Source organism: Geotrypetes seraphini, chromosome 2, assembly GCF_902459505.1.
Source record: "Geotrypetes seraphini chromosome 2, aGeoSer1.1, whole genome shotgun sequence".
In the NCBI taxonomy this organism is placed as follows: domain Eukaryota; kingdom Metazoa; phylum Chordata; class Amphibia; order Gymnophiona; family Dermophiidae; genus Geotrypetes; species Geotrypetes seraphini.
The window spans coordinates 469183796-469200870 of NC_047085.1; the positions used below are offsets into that span (position 1 = coordinate 469183796).

Here is a 17075-nt window from a genome sequence, read left to right on the forward strand (position 1 = left end):
AAAGTTAGGTGCTTAGATTAGCATGCCTAGACAATCTAGGCATCTTACTTAATTATGTAAAAGGCTTAATTGGCACCAATAATTAAAAATTAGCACCTCGTAATTGACGTAAATTGCACTTAATTGGATGGTTGGCACCTTCCACTTTGAGTTAAGCGCCTAGTCCAAGGTGCATACCAGAAAGTAGGTGTGGTTAGGGGACGGATTGTGGGCATATTTGTCATGAAGGTACCTGTTTTGGACTTAGGCTCACTCAATTAGGCTAAGAAAACTCTGGCATAAATGTGGTACACTGAAAAGTTAGGATGTCTACTGATTTTGGCAGTTGGAACTCAGGCACAGTACCGGGTAGAGCTTTGGATTCTCGCCCAGAAATAGCTAAGAAGGAAAAAAAAAAAAAAATTTAAATTGAATCAGGTTGGGCAGACTGGATGGACCATTCGGGTCTTTATCTGCCGTCATCTACTATGTTACTATGTTACTATGTTACTATGACACCTAAGTCCACTTTAGATGCCACTAGGCATGATTCTATAACAGCAGCTAACTCATGATTGACATACGCTAAGCGCTGTACTCATCAGTACCTCTGTTTTAGGCGCTATTTAGAGTATCAGGGCCTCGGTGCATAAACCTTAATTTCTCCAGTATTTTAAAACAGTTTCTATTTCAGCAGATTCTTTTTCTAAAATATGAGTGAAACTTGAGATGTCCTGACCTGGATGTCTCAGTTACAGCTTCTACATACTTTTGAAACTGGAGCTGACTATCGGACTGAGCCTACATTGCAAAGGCTGTACAACACACTCACTTGAAAGCAGAAAACATCTTAAAGTTGACTTAAACCATCATGCAGTGTGTTTGAAAGTCTGAACAGCAGCATCCCTTCTACTGAGCAGAACTGTCTACATAATGGAATTGTAGACAAAAAAAAATTACTTCTGCTTACACTACAATAGAAAGGATTTTTTTTTCTCATTGAGCTTAATGTGATCCTTTTTGAAATGCAAAAGTGTCACCTCAAAGTGCTGTGAATGGAAAGCTACGCTAAGTGGCCCACCTTTCCTCCCAATTAGTTTTTGTGGACAAATTAAATATCACTTTCATAAAATTCATAATCACATTTGTACATTTAACCCATCATGATATTATACCCATTTTTAATCCAACACTCTCTAATCTGTTCCACCAGAATGAAATCAGTCTGCAAGATAATTTATTTATTCAATTTTCTATACTGTTCTTCCAGGGGAACTCAGAGAGGTTTACATTAATTTATTCAGGTACTCAAGCATTTTTCCCTGTCTGTCCCGGTGGGCTCACAATCTATCTAATGTACCTGAGGCAATGGGGGGATTAAATGACCTGCCCAGGGTCACAAGGTGCAGCGTGGGTTTGAACCCCCAACCTCAGGGTGTTGAGGCTGTAGCTTTAATCACTTTCCCCTTTCTTATTGCCTGAATTATTGGTTATTTTGTTAACCCTTTCAATAAATGAATTTCTGACATTAGCCACGGTGATAAATTTCAAAATGCCAAGGGAAAGTGATATAGTACAAGATCCTACCAGGTCTATTTTCAGATATACAGCTCTGATATTGGAGAAGAAGAAAATTACTGTTCCCTGCCTTGACTGGTAAAGTATGTCTATAAAATGATGGAAAATATCACAAATTTACCTGTATAATTGTCGCCTGCTTGGTGAATCCTCTGTGCTGAGGAAGTAGCTATAAGTAAAAAATAAAGGCAGTTAATAAATCTTAACAAAGGAGAGTGAACATGTTAGACCTGCATTTAGCTATAATCACAGTCGTAATTGACTTTGCTTTGGTCTATAGTGCCATCCACTGATCATGAATTGTTTTGCGATCCTAATCAAAAAAATCAAGGGAGAAAGCCATGGCTGTCCGGCTTAGAGATCTGAGCTGGTAAAATGAGCTTCCTTGCATTAGGAGCTGCTTAAATAATTTCCAATTGAGGTTTTCTTTTCATCATCTTTGATATGTTTACTTATTTATTGATATTTAGCTGTTGTCATTCGACAAAGTCCCATAGGAAGGAATTTTATAAACACCTTGGCAGCTGAAAAAAAAAAAAAAATCAGCACTAAGCGGAATACTATAAAGTGCGGGCACCTTGTATAAAATAGCACAGATCCCAGGCCTAACCTTAGGGCGACAGATTTACGTCTGCTGAAACCCAATATAAATGCTGGCGCCCAACTTAGGTGCGCTTAGGCAGCTTTCTGTAATTCCACATGCAACTTTTCAGAATGCCCTGACACACCCATGACTATGTTCCCCCCCTTTTTCGGTAACACACAAGAAAATTTAGGCCCGGATTTTTGTAAAATCATGCATAAGCAGTTGCACGCGCAACTCCAAATTAGTCTCAATTAACAGCATTAATTGTCTATTAGCAGCTAATTACTGGTGTTGAAACATTCAAGGTACTGAAAGGGATAGACTTAGTAGATAAGGACAGGTTGTTCACCTTCTCCAAGGTAGGGAGAACGAGAGGGCACTCTCTAAAATTGAAAGAGGATAGATTCCGTACAAACATAAGGAAGTTCTTCTTTACCCAGAGAGTGGTAGAAAACTGGAACACTGTCTGTCGTAATGGAAAACACCCTCCAGGGATTCAAGACAAAGTTAGACAAGTTCCTGCTGAACCAGAACATACGCAGGTAGGGCTAGTCTCAGTTAGGGCTCTGGTCTTTGACCAGAGGGCTGCTGTGTGAGCGGACTGCTGGGCACGATGGACCACTGGTCTGACCCAGCAGCGGCAATTCTTATGTTCATAATAATAACTTTATTCTTATATACCACCAGACCATACCAGTTCTAGGCGGTTTACAACAAGAGAAACAGAAACAGTCAGTGAATTATACAGAATTATAGCAAGATACATGACAAACAAATGAACAAAACAGTAAAAACTTAGGTTACAAATCTATCAAATATTTGCATTTTTACTAGTTTTCTAAAAGAGTAGTAAGATGAAATAATAATAATAACTTTATTCTTTTATACCGCCATAACCAAAAGTTCTAGGTGGTTTACACTAAAAAGAGCTGGACAATCAGCAAAATACAATACTACAGTAAAAAATACAAATATTTGTAAAATAGAATTTCAATAATAAAACACATGGAGTAATTTTACCAAGCCAGTCGTTCATTTTGGCTGCCTGAAAAGCAAGAGTTCTATCAAGAAATCTCTTGAAACCACATGATTTTATAGTAGGATATGCAAATAGATGTACTCTATTTGTGGGCTTGTTGGAAAGATCCAAGAAGAAATGGAAAACAAGGTAAGCTGGAGACATACCAAAGATTGATTTGAAACAGATACAGGCAAATTTGAACAGGACTCTTGCCTCCAGTGTAATTTTTGGTAATAGGGACTGATGTGCACACCATCTCAGTATGGGTACCCTTTAAAGAATCTGGGAGACTGTAATTAATTTAAGAGAGAGACTGAGCTCCTTTTCTGATACACAACCTCACTGTACATTATTGTGAGACATTGGCCAAGCACTCAGATAATACTGAATGTGTCAAGTCATGGCGCATTTCTCTTGCACAGCTAGAAGGCATAGAAATTTGAAAGAAAGACTGACACAAAGCTATCTACTGGAAACCAAGCTATGCATCATCTTCTTGTACATCACCATCATCAATCACCTACAATCTACAATAGAGCTACATAATTCCAATTTTACAAAAAATTAACATGTCTGGTTTTCAGGATCAATAAAATATGTAAAATAAATATGATTCTTCAGTTAAATGTTTATAAATAGGGAGAGTGATAAAAATATTGTTATGGGTAAAATGGAGTTTTACCCTCAAAAATTGGGTTTTTGGTTCTTGTTCAAGTCTGATGTGGGGAAAATAGGCAATTCTCGGGGTTGGGAGTGAACAATTTGTACAGTTTTGATTGAAAGTAAACAAATGGAATGCCTGAAAGATCTATATTGCCAACAGTGCTGTGTTTTTATTGCATTTCAAATACAGGCAGTCTCCGGGTTAAGAACGGGCTCCATTTTTAAAAACATTCTTAAGTTGAATTTATATGTAACTCGGATCCTATATAGTACACAGTCTATAAAAACATGAAATATTAAGGAAACAGTTTTCAAAATAAAGTACTGTAATTTAAATAGAAAGAAAAGATGTGTTTACATTTACTTTCGTCTTCATTCATCCCACTGTTCCCTCTCCACCACCACATCCAACATTTCTCCTTCTCATCTCTCTTCCCCATGCATCTGTACCTCAAGCCTCTCCCACCACCATGTCCAATATTTCTCTCTTCCTTCCTATGCTTAACAATTCTCCTCTTTCTTCATTTCCCAATGTGCACTTTCTCTCTTTCCTTCTCACTCAGACTCCCATACCCAACAATTCTCCCCAGCATATTTTTCCCTCCCTCCCTCCATTCTTCTATCCTATGTCCCAAGTTAATGCTCCCCTCCCTCCATTCTGTGTCCCAAGTTCATGTCCCCTCCTCCCTCCTTTGTCTGAAATTTCCTGCATTCTTTCTGTGTTCCAACATAACCCTCCTTCCTCTCTTCCATGTCCCAACATGCCCCTCGTCCTCCTTCCCACTTGCCTCCCTCCCACAGGAACCATACCAGTGTATGGCCGGCTTGCTTCTACCCACTGTACTTTTCAGGCCGCAGCCCACAGCTGACTGAGAAGCCTTCCCTACTTGTCCCAATGCACCCTTCTTCCTCCCTTCTGTGTCCCAACATGCCCCTCATCCTCCTTCTCACTTGTCTCCCTCCTGCAGGTGTTACTTCCTCTGGCCGGTTCCCTTCTCCATGCCATATTTCTCTTCTCAAAACTGCGGCCACGGGTCCTGCACTTGGCCCACAGCTGATCTGGAAACTTTCCCAGCAGAAGGAGTCCACTCTGGATTTTTTCTGTGTATCTGCTGTACTTCACTGTGCTCTCTAGCTCCACCTACAGTTAGTACCCAAGCACAGAGAGCCACTAAATAAATATGAAGTAGAGAAACCCATGGCAATCAAGTTCAGAAACAGCCATTCTGCTCAAAAAGTTACATAAGAACGTCAACTGCAAACAGCCAACAAAGGCCTCAAAGAAGCTCAGAAACTACTCTCACAGAAAAGAGTAACATATATTCAGTACTCTTCCCAGCCCCAAAGGGCTGAAAGGTATCCAAGAAACAACTTGGAGAAGAATAAACAGACTGAGACAGTAGGCAGGAGCAGGGAATCTGTGGGACCTTTGGATGATCAAAGAGCAAAAGGGGCACTCAGGGAGGATAAGGTCATAGTGGAGAGACTGAATGAATTCTTTGCTTCAGTATTTACAGAAGAAGATGTAAGAGATCTACCTGAACCGGAAATAGTTTTCAAAAGTGATGATGTGGAGGAACTGAAAGAAATCTCAGTGAATCTGAAAGATATACTAAGCCAAACCACCAAATTAAAAAGTGATAAATCACCTGGACTGGATGGTATTCTATAACGCTATACTTAAATCTTGGGGATGCACATGGCCCGCCCATACCCTTTCCTTAGTCATGCCCCCTTTGCATTTGCATGTGAGAGAAGTTAAGTGCTCAGTTTATAGAACAGAGGCATAAGTCAGTTACATGCACAACTGCTAATTAGTTCCATTACTGATTGTTAACACCAGTAATTGATACTTATCCACAATTAAGTGCCAATTAACTAATTATGTTACATGCCTAAATGACTCCAGTCTATAACTAAGTGTGCAAATGTGCATCCAACTTAAGTTGCCATCTATAGAATTTGAGGATATGTGCTAATTTCACAACAAACCAAGCGATCATTTCACTATGATCAATGGATAGGGAAAGGGATTCAGATTTGATATACCACATGGACGTGTATTAAGCAGTTTACAGCCAAGTACTCATGCATTTTCCCTATCTGGCCTAGTGGGCTCACAGTCTATCTAGTATACCTGGGGCAGTGGAAGATTAAGTGAATTGCCCAGGGTCACAAAGAGCAGTGCAGGATTTGAATCCAAAACCTCAGGGTGCTGAGGCTGTAGCTCTAACCAGTATGCCACACTCTCAGAATAAAAGGTGTGGAGCCTATCTGTAAATTAGACATGCCATTAACAAATTGATATGCTCCTTCTACTTCAGCATATATATGAGGCGTTTCAAAAAGTAAAACAGCAAATTGAATATTTTGAGATATAGAATTCAATTAGAGAGAGAAATTACATGTCATTTTTCTATATAATCACCCTCCTTTTCAACACACTTTCATACCATTACACCAATTTCTTTATTCCACTGGAAAAAAATGTTTTTGGTTGTGCCTTCAGCCAGGAATGCACTGCTTCTTTGACCTCGTCATCACTTCCAAATCCTCTCAAAGTGTCCTTCAAGGGTCCAAACACATGAAAATCAGAGGGAGCAAGATCAGGGCTGTAAGGAGGATGCTGTAAGATCTGAAATCTCAATCGCTGAATGGTGTTAAGAGTTGCAGTGGCCATGTGAGGGAATGCATTATCATAAGAAGTAGAATGCCTTTAGAGAAAAATCCTCTGCGACAGCTCTCTAATTTTGGCTTCAGCTCTTCTTCCAATACTGCACTGTATCAGGTACTATTCACTCTTTCACCCTTTTCTTGATAGTGCTCCAAAACTGGTCCATTCATATCCCAGAAGAGAGTGAACAGGACCTTTCTAGCAGAGGGTTGAGACTTGAACTTCTTCTTGACTGGAGATGATGTGTGACACCATTGTGAAGACTGCCTCTTGTTTTCAGGCTCAATAATATTAAATATTGAACTAAGGCCAGTACTGGGCAGACTTGCACGGTCTGTGTCTGTATATGGCCGTTTGGTGGAGGATGGGCTGGGGAGGGCTTCAATGGCTGGGAGGGTGTAGATGGGCTGGAGTAAGTCTTAACAGAGATTTCGGCAGTTGGAACCCAAGCACAGTGCAGGGTAAAGCTTTGGATTCTTGCCCAGAAATAGCTAAGAAGAAAAAATTAAAAAAATTCATAGTAATTCATCCAGGTTTCATCCCCCTGTACCAATACATGCCAGAAAGGCTGTGAAAGTCTGCACACGAATAATCTTGTCCTCATCAGTCAGCATCCTAGGCATCCACTATGCACACAACTTGCAGTACTTCAGAACCTTTGAGACAATGGTATGTGCAGATCCGATACTGACATCCAGTTCCCTGGCTAGAACTTTTCAAGAAATGCACCTGTTTTCATGAATAATGGTGTCAGCATGATCCACTTTCTCATAGTGGTGGCCGTACTGGGACAATCAGAGTGTTCCTCATCAGGGATTGATGTTCGCCCATTCTTAAATGCATCTGTCCACTCGTACACTCTTCTCTCAACAATGCAGGCATCTCCATACTGTTGCAGCATTCTTCTGTTAATTTCATGAGGTTTCACCCTCTCCGACCACAAAAATCTGATGACTGGTCACTGCTCCTCTACCGTGTAAACAGCTAAGTGTGTAGCAATTTTGTATATAGTAACATGGTAAATGACGGCAGATAACATAAGAACATAAGCAATGCCTCCGCTGGGTCAGGCCTGGGGTCCATCATGTCCAGCAGCCCGCTCACGCGGCGGCCCAACAGGTTCAGGACCTGTGTAGTAATCCTCTATCTATACCCTTCTATCCCCTTTTTCAGCAGGAAATTGTCCAATCCTTTCTTAAACCCCGGCACCGTACTCTGCCCTATTACATCCTCTGGAAGCGCATTCCAGATGTCCACCACACGTTGGGTAAAGAAGAACTTCCTAGCATTCGTTTTGAATCTGTCCCCTTTCAATTTTTCTGAATGACCTCTTGTTCTTTTATTACTTGAAAGTTTGAAGAATCTGTCCCTCTCTACTCTCTCTATGCCCTTGATGATCTTGTAAATCTCTATCATATCACCTCTAAGTCTCCTTTTCTCCAGGGAAAAGAGACCCAGTTTCTCCAATCTCTCAGCGTTATGAAAGGTTTTCCATCCCTTTAATCAGATGTGTCGCTCTCCTGAACGGTCCATCCAGTCTGCCCACCAGTTATACCCATCAAAAATTCATGATTAAATTAACTTGTCTCTTCTTACGCCTGGAAAACAGACTGCAAAGTCCACCTGGCATTGTCCTAGACTCCAAATGTTGAAGTTGTCGTCCAAACTCTCTCCTTTCCAACCATAGGATATCTTCCACAAGACTGGTCAGCAACATCCCCATGTTCTAAGTTAATGGAGTTCCCATCCCACACTAAATCACCACACATGGGACACAGACTGTCCAGCACCGGCCCTAATTCTTTTACTAATTAGAGATCCTTTATATTTATTCCACACTTTTTTGAATTCCATCACCGTTTTCCTCTCCACCACTTCCCTCGGGAGGGCATTCCAGGCATCTATCACCCTTACCGATTAAACATGCCATAGCATCTATTGGGCAGGATCAACACTTCCTCTAAGAATGTATCATCCCTGCACAGGAGTTTGAAATGCCAGAGGAGGCTGCGAGGGGACATGATCGAGACGTTCAAAATACTGAAAGGCATCGATAAAATAGAGCAGGAAAATAAATTATTTACATTGTCCAACGTGACACGGACAAGAGGATATGGTTTGAAGTTAAGGGGGGGACAAGTCCAGGACAAATGTCAGGAAGTTCTGCTTCACGCAGCGAGTGGTAGACGCCTGGAATGCTTTCCCAAAGGAGGTTATTAAGGAATCCACTGTGCTAGGATTCAAAGGCAAATTAGATGCACATCTCCTTACGAGAGGCATTGAAGGATATGGGTGACTAAAACTACATCAGGTGTATACCTGACTGGGCCTCCGCGTGTGCGGATCGCCGGACTCGATGGACCATGAGTCTGATCCGGAGATGGTAGTTCTTATGTTCTTAGGTGTTTGTTCCATGAAATACTGTCAATTTGCTGTTACTTTTTGAAACACCCTCGTGTTTATATCTATCTGTGCACACAGTATATTAGAGGCAATTATTGTGCATTAGTAAAGATCAAATGACAGAAAAGCTGCTAGTTTGTGTTATGACTTTTGTTTTGATACTTACATTTTTTGTCTCTTTTCATCATATGCCAATATCTTTGTCACATCCCAGTCACCCGATGTAATAGACTGTAGGTTGTCATTACTGTTATTGGCCTGCAAAGAGAGAATCACATGAATCTTAAGTTTTGTCCTATAAATAGAAATGCAGGGGGAGAGGTGTTTTGTAGCTCATTAAGAATGTATTTATGGAGCAGATATAAATGACTGAAAGATGACTAAGTCTGTGTCTCTATTTTGTGCAGAACTTCATGAAAACAGCACTTCAGCACAAACCCACCTAGAAAATCAGACTATGCAGATTTTTTTTTTTTTTTTTAGTTCAATGATCTATATTTATTTTAAAACATGCACTTACAATGATTCTGCTGACCTGTCACTGATTTACTTGCCAACCTGTAGCGCTATGCAGGGGGAGAGATGAACACAGTGGGAGTTATTCTGTAAGGAAGTCAGAAGGCGTGTAAATGGCTCTGGCCACTTAGGAGCATAAATGATTCCTTATAGGATAGTGCCTACCATGATTTGATCAAAACTACACAGGAGGAAATAACTTCAAAAATCAAGCAGCGTGAAAAAATTGCAAGAAAATAAACAAAAAACACGCTAGTATAATTGCTGTAACTTCTTAAAAGTCCTCTTGGAACTCCATATTCCTTATACTTTAATCAGTGGATAGATTGTGCTCAGAGACATGGAGGAAAAAGGGGACAGAAAGTCCCCAAAAAACCTCACCACCCAATCATTGCAAAACTTCCACCTTAACACGCTTTTCTATGTGCATGACTTGAAAGATTGTATTGTTGAAAAAGCACTTATTTTTTGTGTATAGTTCTTTGACCTCGACGTGCCTTAAGTCTTCCAGAATGGGTGTCAGTCTCTGATCTAGCTTGCAATTCAGCTTTCAGTAAACTTCCGATATCAGTAGGCATTGAAACCTTAGGCACCAGGGTTTTCGTGGCCTAAATGAGTGTGCCCAAGTAAAACCATGCCCCAAATACTCCCCTAACCTCGCTTATTTTCTGGTAGGCACCTTGGAGTGACGCCTACCTCAAAGTGGTAGGCACCTATCGAGTTAGGCGCATTCCAGTTAATTAATTTTTAAAAAACTGTTTTGAATTACTTTTTAATGGTACTTTTCAATTATTGGTGATGATTAAGCCTAATTGAATAATTAAGTAAGGTGCCTAGATTAGCTAGGTGTGCCGATCTAGGCAACTAACTTCAGGTGCTGTTTATAGAATCTGGGCCATATTATCTAGTTGATATTCAAAACAATTTAACCATCCAGAAACGGCCGCTGACCAGTTAAATCACTTGGCCGGGGCTACCCACTAATTTTCAGCATTAATTATTTGGATATCATTGCTGAAGATTAGCATAAAAACATATGAATAGCCTTTCTGGGTCACATCAAAGGATCATGTAGCCTAGAATTCTGTCTTCACGGTGACCAATCCAGGTCACTAGTACCTGGAAAAACTCCAAATACTGTAGTAGTAACATTCCTTGCTACCGATCTAGGGCAAGCAGTGTCTTCTCCCTTGTCTGTCTCAATAGCAGACAATGGACTTTTTCTCCAGGAACTTGTCCAAACCTTTTTTAAAAAACAGCTACGTTAACCACACTTACTACATCCTCTGGCAATGTGTTCCAGAGCTTGAGTGAAAAAATATTTCCTCCTATTGGTTTTAAAAGTATTTCCCTGTAACTACAAACAATCACATCGACCGGCAGCTAAAAAAATCTATCTGGCCAAATCTAGAGAAGTTAAAAAACAAATCAGAGAGGCCAAACTCCAGATGGAAGAAAACATAGCTAGGCAGGTAAAGAAAGCGGAGAAATCCTTTTTCAAATACGTTAGCGACAGGAAGAAGAACACAAGCGGTATTGGGGGCCTAAAGAAACCTGACAGCAACTTTAAAGACTCGGACGCAGACAACGCAGAACTACTTAATAACTACTTCACCTGCGAAACGCCAGGATAAGGTCCCCAGCTACAGACAAAGGGGAACTCAGAGGACCCATTCCGGGACATGGAATTTACTGCGTGTGACGTCTACCACGAGCTATCAAAACTAAAAGTAAACAAAGCTATGGGCCCAGATAATCTACACCCTAGAGTACTTCGAGAATTGAAAGATGTTCTGGCAGAACCGTTAGCAGAGCTCTTCAATCTTTCCCTAAGCAAGGGAAGAGTGCCCCTGGACTGGAAAACTGACAACGTTATCCCACTCCACAAAAAGGGATGCAGGTCAGAGGCCAAAAATTATAGACCGGTGAGTCTCACATCAATAGTGAGTAAAGTCATGGAAACATTGATTAAAAACAGATTGGACATGATTCTGGATGATGAAAGATTAAGGGTTCCCCACCAGCATGGCTTTACGAAGGGAAAGTCTTGTCAATCCAATCTGATAAGCTTCTTTGACTGGGTAACAAAAAAACTGGATTGGGGGGGGAGTCCCTGGACATCGTTTATTTAGACTTCAGTAAGGCTTTTGACAGTGTTCCACACCGCAGGTTATTGAACAAGATGAACTCGTTAGTACTAGGAAAAACACTGACAGCATGGGTAAAAGACTGGCTTAGCGGAAGACTTCAAAGGGTAATGGTAAATGGTATTCCCTCAAAAACGTCGAAAGTGACCAGAGGAGTGCCACAGAGCTTGGTCTTGGCCCCAATGCTATTTAATATCTTTGTAAGGGATCCGACTTAGGGACTTCGAGGCAAAATTACATTATTTGCTGATGACGCTAAACTATGCAACATTGTGGGCAGGGCAACAGAACCTAACAGCGCAACTAGGCCCAACACTATGGAGCAGGACCTACTTTTACTGGAACAATGGTCCAGTACTTGGCAACTGAACTTTAATGCCAAAAAATGTAAAGTAATGCATCTTGGAAGCGGAAATCCATGCAGAACATACACCTTGAATGGTGAAAACTTAACAAGAACTACTGCAGAAAGGGTCTTGGGAGTACTCATCCGGGAAGATATGAAGGCTGCCAATCAGGTGGAGAAAGCTTCAGCAAAAGCTAGACAAATGCTGGGTTGCATCAGAAGGAGCTTTATCAGCCGAAAGCCTGAAGTCATACTGCTGTTATACAGATCCATGGTGAGACCTCACCTCGAGTACTGTGTCCAGTTTTGGAGGCCACATTATCAAAAGGATGTGAAGAGAATGGAGTCGATCCGGAGAATGGCCACTAGAATGGTCTCAGGACTTAAAGATATCCCATATGAAGAACGTCTGACCAGATTGCGCTTATATTCTCTCAAGGAGCGCAGAGAAAGGGGAGACATGATAGAAACATTCAAATACATCACGGGCATCACGGGCCGCATTGAAGTGGAGGAAGAAATCTTTTTTCTTAAGGGTCCCACAGCGACAAGAGGGCATCCGCTAAAACTTAAGGGGGGAAGATTTCATAATGACACCAGGAAATACTTCTTCACCGAAAGGGTGATTGATCGATGGAATGGTCTTCCACGACAGATGGTTGAGGCCAGTAGTGTGCTCGACTTCAAGAGTCGATGGGACAGGCAGGTGAGGTTGCTACAGAGTTATGCTTAAAAGATGGTTTTTCAAGGGTTCTTGAGTGGCAGACTTGTTGGGCCGCCGGCCCTTTTCTGCTGTCATACTCTATGTTTCTATGTTCCCCTAGTCTTTGTAATTTTTGATGGAGTAACAAATTGAACCACTTGTATCCATTCTGCACCACTTAGAATTTTGTAGGCTTCAATCATATCCCCTCTAGCTGTCTCTTTTCCAAGCTGAAGAGCTCTAAAATTTTTAGTCTTTCCTCATACAAGAGAAGTTCCATCCCCCTTATCGTCTTGATCGCTCTTATTTGAATCTTTTCTAGTTCTGCTATATCTTTCTTGAGAAAAGGTGACCAGAACTGAACACAGTACTCAAGATGAGGTCGCACCATGTAGCAATACAGATGCATTATAACATCCTTAGTTTTGTTAAGCATTCCTTTTCTAATAATTCCTAGCATCTTGTTTGCTTTTCGGCTGCCGCCGCACATTTGGCAGAAGGTTTCAGTATATTGTCTACAATGATATTCAGATCTTTTTCCTGGGTGCTGATCCCCAAGTTGGACCTTAGCATCTGGTAAGTATGATTTTGATTATTCTTCCCAATGTGCATTACTTTGCATTTGCCTATATTAAATTTCATGTGCCATTTGGACACCCAGTCTTCCAATTTCCTAAGGTCTGTCTGCAATTTTTCATAGTCTGCATGCATTTTAACTTTGAAAAGTTTAGTGACATCTGCAAGTTTAATCACCTCACACACCGTTCTAATTTCCAGAACATTTATAAATAAGTTAAATAGCACTGGTCCCAGAACAGATTCCTGTAGCACTCCACTATTTATCCTCCTCCAACAAAAAAAAACATTACCTCCTATCCCATGCCACTTTAATTTTTTCAGGAGCCTCTCACAAAGAACTTTACTAAAAGCTTTCTAAGACTCTAGATACACTACATCAACCGACTCACCATTATCTACATGTTTATAATTGCTTCCACTATTTTGCCTGGCACTGAAGTCAGGATTACTGGTCTATAATTTCCCAGAAACCTTTTAAAAAATCGGCCAAACATTGGCCATCCTTCAATCTTCAGGTACTGCAGATGATTTTAGTGATAGGTTACAGATCACTAACAGCAGATGAGCAATTTCATGCTTGAGTTCTTTCAGTACCCTGGGATGTATAGCATCCAGTCCAGGTGATTTATCACTCTTTAACTTGTCATTTTGGCAAGTATGTCTGCCAGGTTCACCGAGGTTTTTCAGTTCTTCCGAATCATCACCCTTGAAAATAATTTTCAGTTCAGGTAGATCTCTTACATTGATTTAATCTCTCCGCTATGGCCTTATCCTCTCCGAGCGCCCCTTTTGCTCCTTGATCATTCAACAGTTCCATGGATTCCCTCACAGGGTTTCTGTTTCAGATGTACCCCAAAAAATTGTTACTATGAGTTTTTGCCTCTTTAGCAAGTTTCTCTTCATATTCAATTTTAGTTTTCTTTATCAATGCTTTGTATCTAAATTGCCAATGCTTATGTCTCTTTTTATTTTCTTCACTTGGATTCTTTTTCCATTCTTTAAAGGATGTTTTTTTTTGCTCTAATAGCAGTGGTGCTGTTGGATGACCATGGAATAAAGGGAGTGCTAAAGGAGGACAAAGCCATCGCCGACAAACTGAATACATTTTTTGCATCTGTATTTACCGAACATACACAACAGGCTATACGCAGGAAATGAAGACGGAAAACTGACAGGGATGACGGTCAGTCTAGAAGAGGTGTATGCAGGCAGATTGATAGGCTTAAAAACGATAAATTTCCATGACTGGATGGCATCCATCCGAGAGTAATCAAGGAACTGAAAGGGGCTATAGCTGAACTGCTCCAACTAATAGCCAATCTGTCTATCAAATCAGGAAGGATTCCGGAAGACTGGAAAGTGATGAATCTTATGCCGATCTACAAGAAAGTTTCGAGGGGAGATCTGGGAAACTACAGACCAGTAAGTCTGACCTTGGTACCGGGAAAGATGGTAGAGGTGCTGATAATGGACCACATCATTGATCACCTTGACGGACACAATCTGATGAGGACCAGCCTGCACGGCTTCAGCAAAGGAAGATCTTGCTTGACGAACTTTCTGCACTTCTTCGAGGGAGTAAACAGGCAGATAGACAAGGGTGACCTGGTCGACACTGTATATCTGGATTTTCAGAAGGCGTTTGACAAGGTACCGCATAAACAACTACTTCGAAAAATTGCGAACCATGGAATCGAGGGTGAAATACTCACATGGATTAAAAACTGGCTGGCGGATGGGAAACAGAGAGTGAGGATAAATGAACAATGCTCGGACTGGAAAAGCATCATGAGTGGAGTGCCGTAGGGTTCGGTGCTTGGACCGGTTCTCTTCAACATATTTATAAATGACCTGGAAATTGGTAAGACGAGTGAGGTGATTAAATTTTCAGACAATACGAAGTTATTCAGAGTAGTAAAGATGCAGGAGGATTGCAAAGACCTGCAATGTGACATAAACACGATCGAGAAATGGGCTGCAACATGGCAAATGAGGTTTAACATGGATAAAGTGTAAGGTGATGCATGTCGGTAACAAAAATCTTATACACAAATACAGGAAGTCCGGTGCAGTACTTGGAGAGACCCACCCAGGAAAGAGACTTGGGAGTACTGGTCGACAAGTCAATGAAGCCGTCAGCACAATGTGTGGCGGTGGCGAAAAGGGCGAACAGAATGCTAGGAATGTTTAAGAAGGGGATCACGAACAGATCGGAGAAGGTTATCGTGCTGCTGTATGGGGCCATGGTACGTCCTCACCTGGCATACTATGTCCAGCACTGGTCGAAGCACATGAAGAAGGACATAGTACTACTTGAAAGGGTCCAGAGAAGAGCGACTAAAATGGTTAAGGGGCTGGAGGAAATGCCGTACAGTGAGCAGTGAGACTCTTTTCCCTGGAGAAGAGGAGACTTAGAGGGGATATGATAGAGACTTACAAGATCATGAAGGGCATAGAGAGAGTAGAGAGGGACAGATTCTTCAAACTTTCGAAAAATAAAAGAACAAGAGGTCATTCAGAAAAGTTGAAAGGGGACAGATTCAAAATGAATGCTTGGAGGTTCTTCTTTACCCAACATGTGGTAGACACCTGGAATGCACTTCCAGAGGGCATAATAGGGCAGAGTACGGTACTGGAGTTCAAGAAAGGATTGGACAATTTCCTGCTGGAAAAGGGGATAGAGGGGTATAGTTAGGGGATTACTGCACAGGTCCTGGACCTGTTGGGCCGCCGCGTGAGCGGACTGCTGGGCACGATGGACCTCAGGTCTGACCCAGCGGAGGCATTGCTTATGTTCTTATTAGAGAAACTGGACTTCTCCCTTGAAAAGAGGAGATTGAGAGGAGACATGATCGAAACATTCAAGATAATGAAGGGAATAGACTTAGTAGATAAAGACAGGTTTTTCACCCTCTCCAATGTAGAGAGAACGAGAAGGCACTCTCTAACGTTAACAGGGGATAGATTCCATACGAACGTAAGGAAGTTCTTCTTCACCAAGAGAGTGGTAGAAAACTGGAACGCTCTTCCGGAGGCTGTTACAGGGGAAAACACCCTCCAAGGATTCAAGACAAAGTTAGACAAGTTGCTGCTGAACCAGAATGTACGCAGGTAAGGCTAGACTCAGTTAGGGCACTGGTCTTTGACCTAAGGGCTGCCGCTTGAGCGAACTGCTGGGCACGATAGACCACTGGTCTGACCCAGCAGCGGCATTTCTTATGTTCTTATGTACCTTTTAGCCATGCCGGCTCTTGCTTCCTCTTTGTTCCACATTTGTTAATACATGGAATATATCTGGTCTGGGCTTCCATGATGGTATTTTTAAATAATGTCTATGCCTGTTTTACAGTCCTAACCTTTGCCACTGATCCTCTTAACTTCTTTTTAATCTTTTTTCTCATTTTCTTATAGTTACCCTTTCTAAAAAAAAGTGACGCTATAGTAGATTTCTTTAGCGACATCACTGCAGATATCAGCTCAAATTATATCATATTATGATCACTGTTTCCCAGCAGACTCAACAAAGTTTCTTCACATACTATGCCCTGCATTCCACAAAGGACTAAATCTAAAATAGCTCCCCTTCTTGTTGGTTCCTAACTTAGCAGTTAATTCCTAAGTGAAGATTGTCAGCATAGCTATCGCTACCATTCAGCATTTTCAGTTGGCATTACTTATGTCAGCGAAGGCCTATGGGAAATTATATCAATCTGACTCTGGCATGTGAATGCAGATAGACCCTGAGGGCAGGGAGACTGTTTTAAGTAGCCCTGATTGAATCATGACTAGCTAAAAGGTGTTAATGTCTGATTAAGAGTGTGCTTAGGACAATGGGTCCAGGTGCACAGATCAAGAAGATAGGCTGCTTGAATGGGACAAA

General features: G+C 41.3%; 1 protein-coding gene across 5 annotated transcripts in view; it reads right to left on the reverse strand.

Annotated features, from left to right (window-relative positions):
- Positions 1-17075, reverse strand: part of DPP6 (dipeptidyl peptidase like 6) — a 1246761-nt gene that overhangs the window by 128803 nt on the left and 1100883 nt on the right. For all 5 annotated transcript variants that reach the window (XM_033931638.1, XM_033931637.1, XM_033931641.1 and 2 more), the window contains 2 exons: positions 9071-9162; positions 1679-1726 (listed from right to left, as the gene is read on the reverse strand). In XM_033931638.1, the coding sequence (XP_033787529.1) occupies positions 1679-1726; positions 9071-9162 (140 nt within the window). The remainder of the gene's footprint in view (positions 1-1678; positions 1727-9070; positions 9163-17075) is intronic.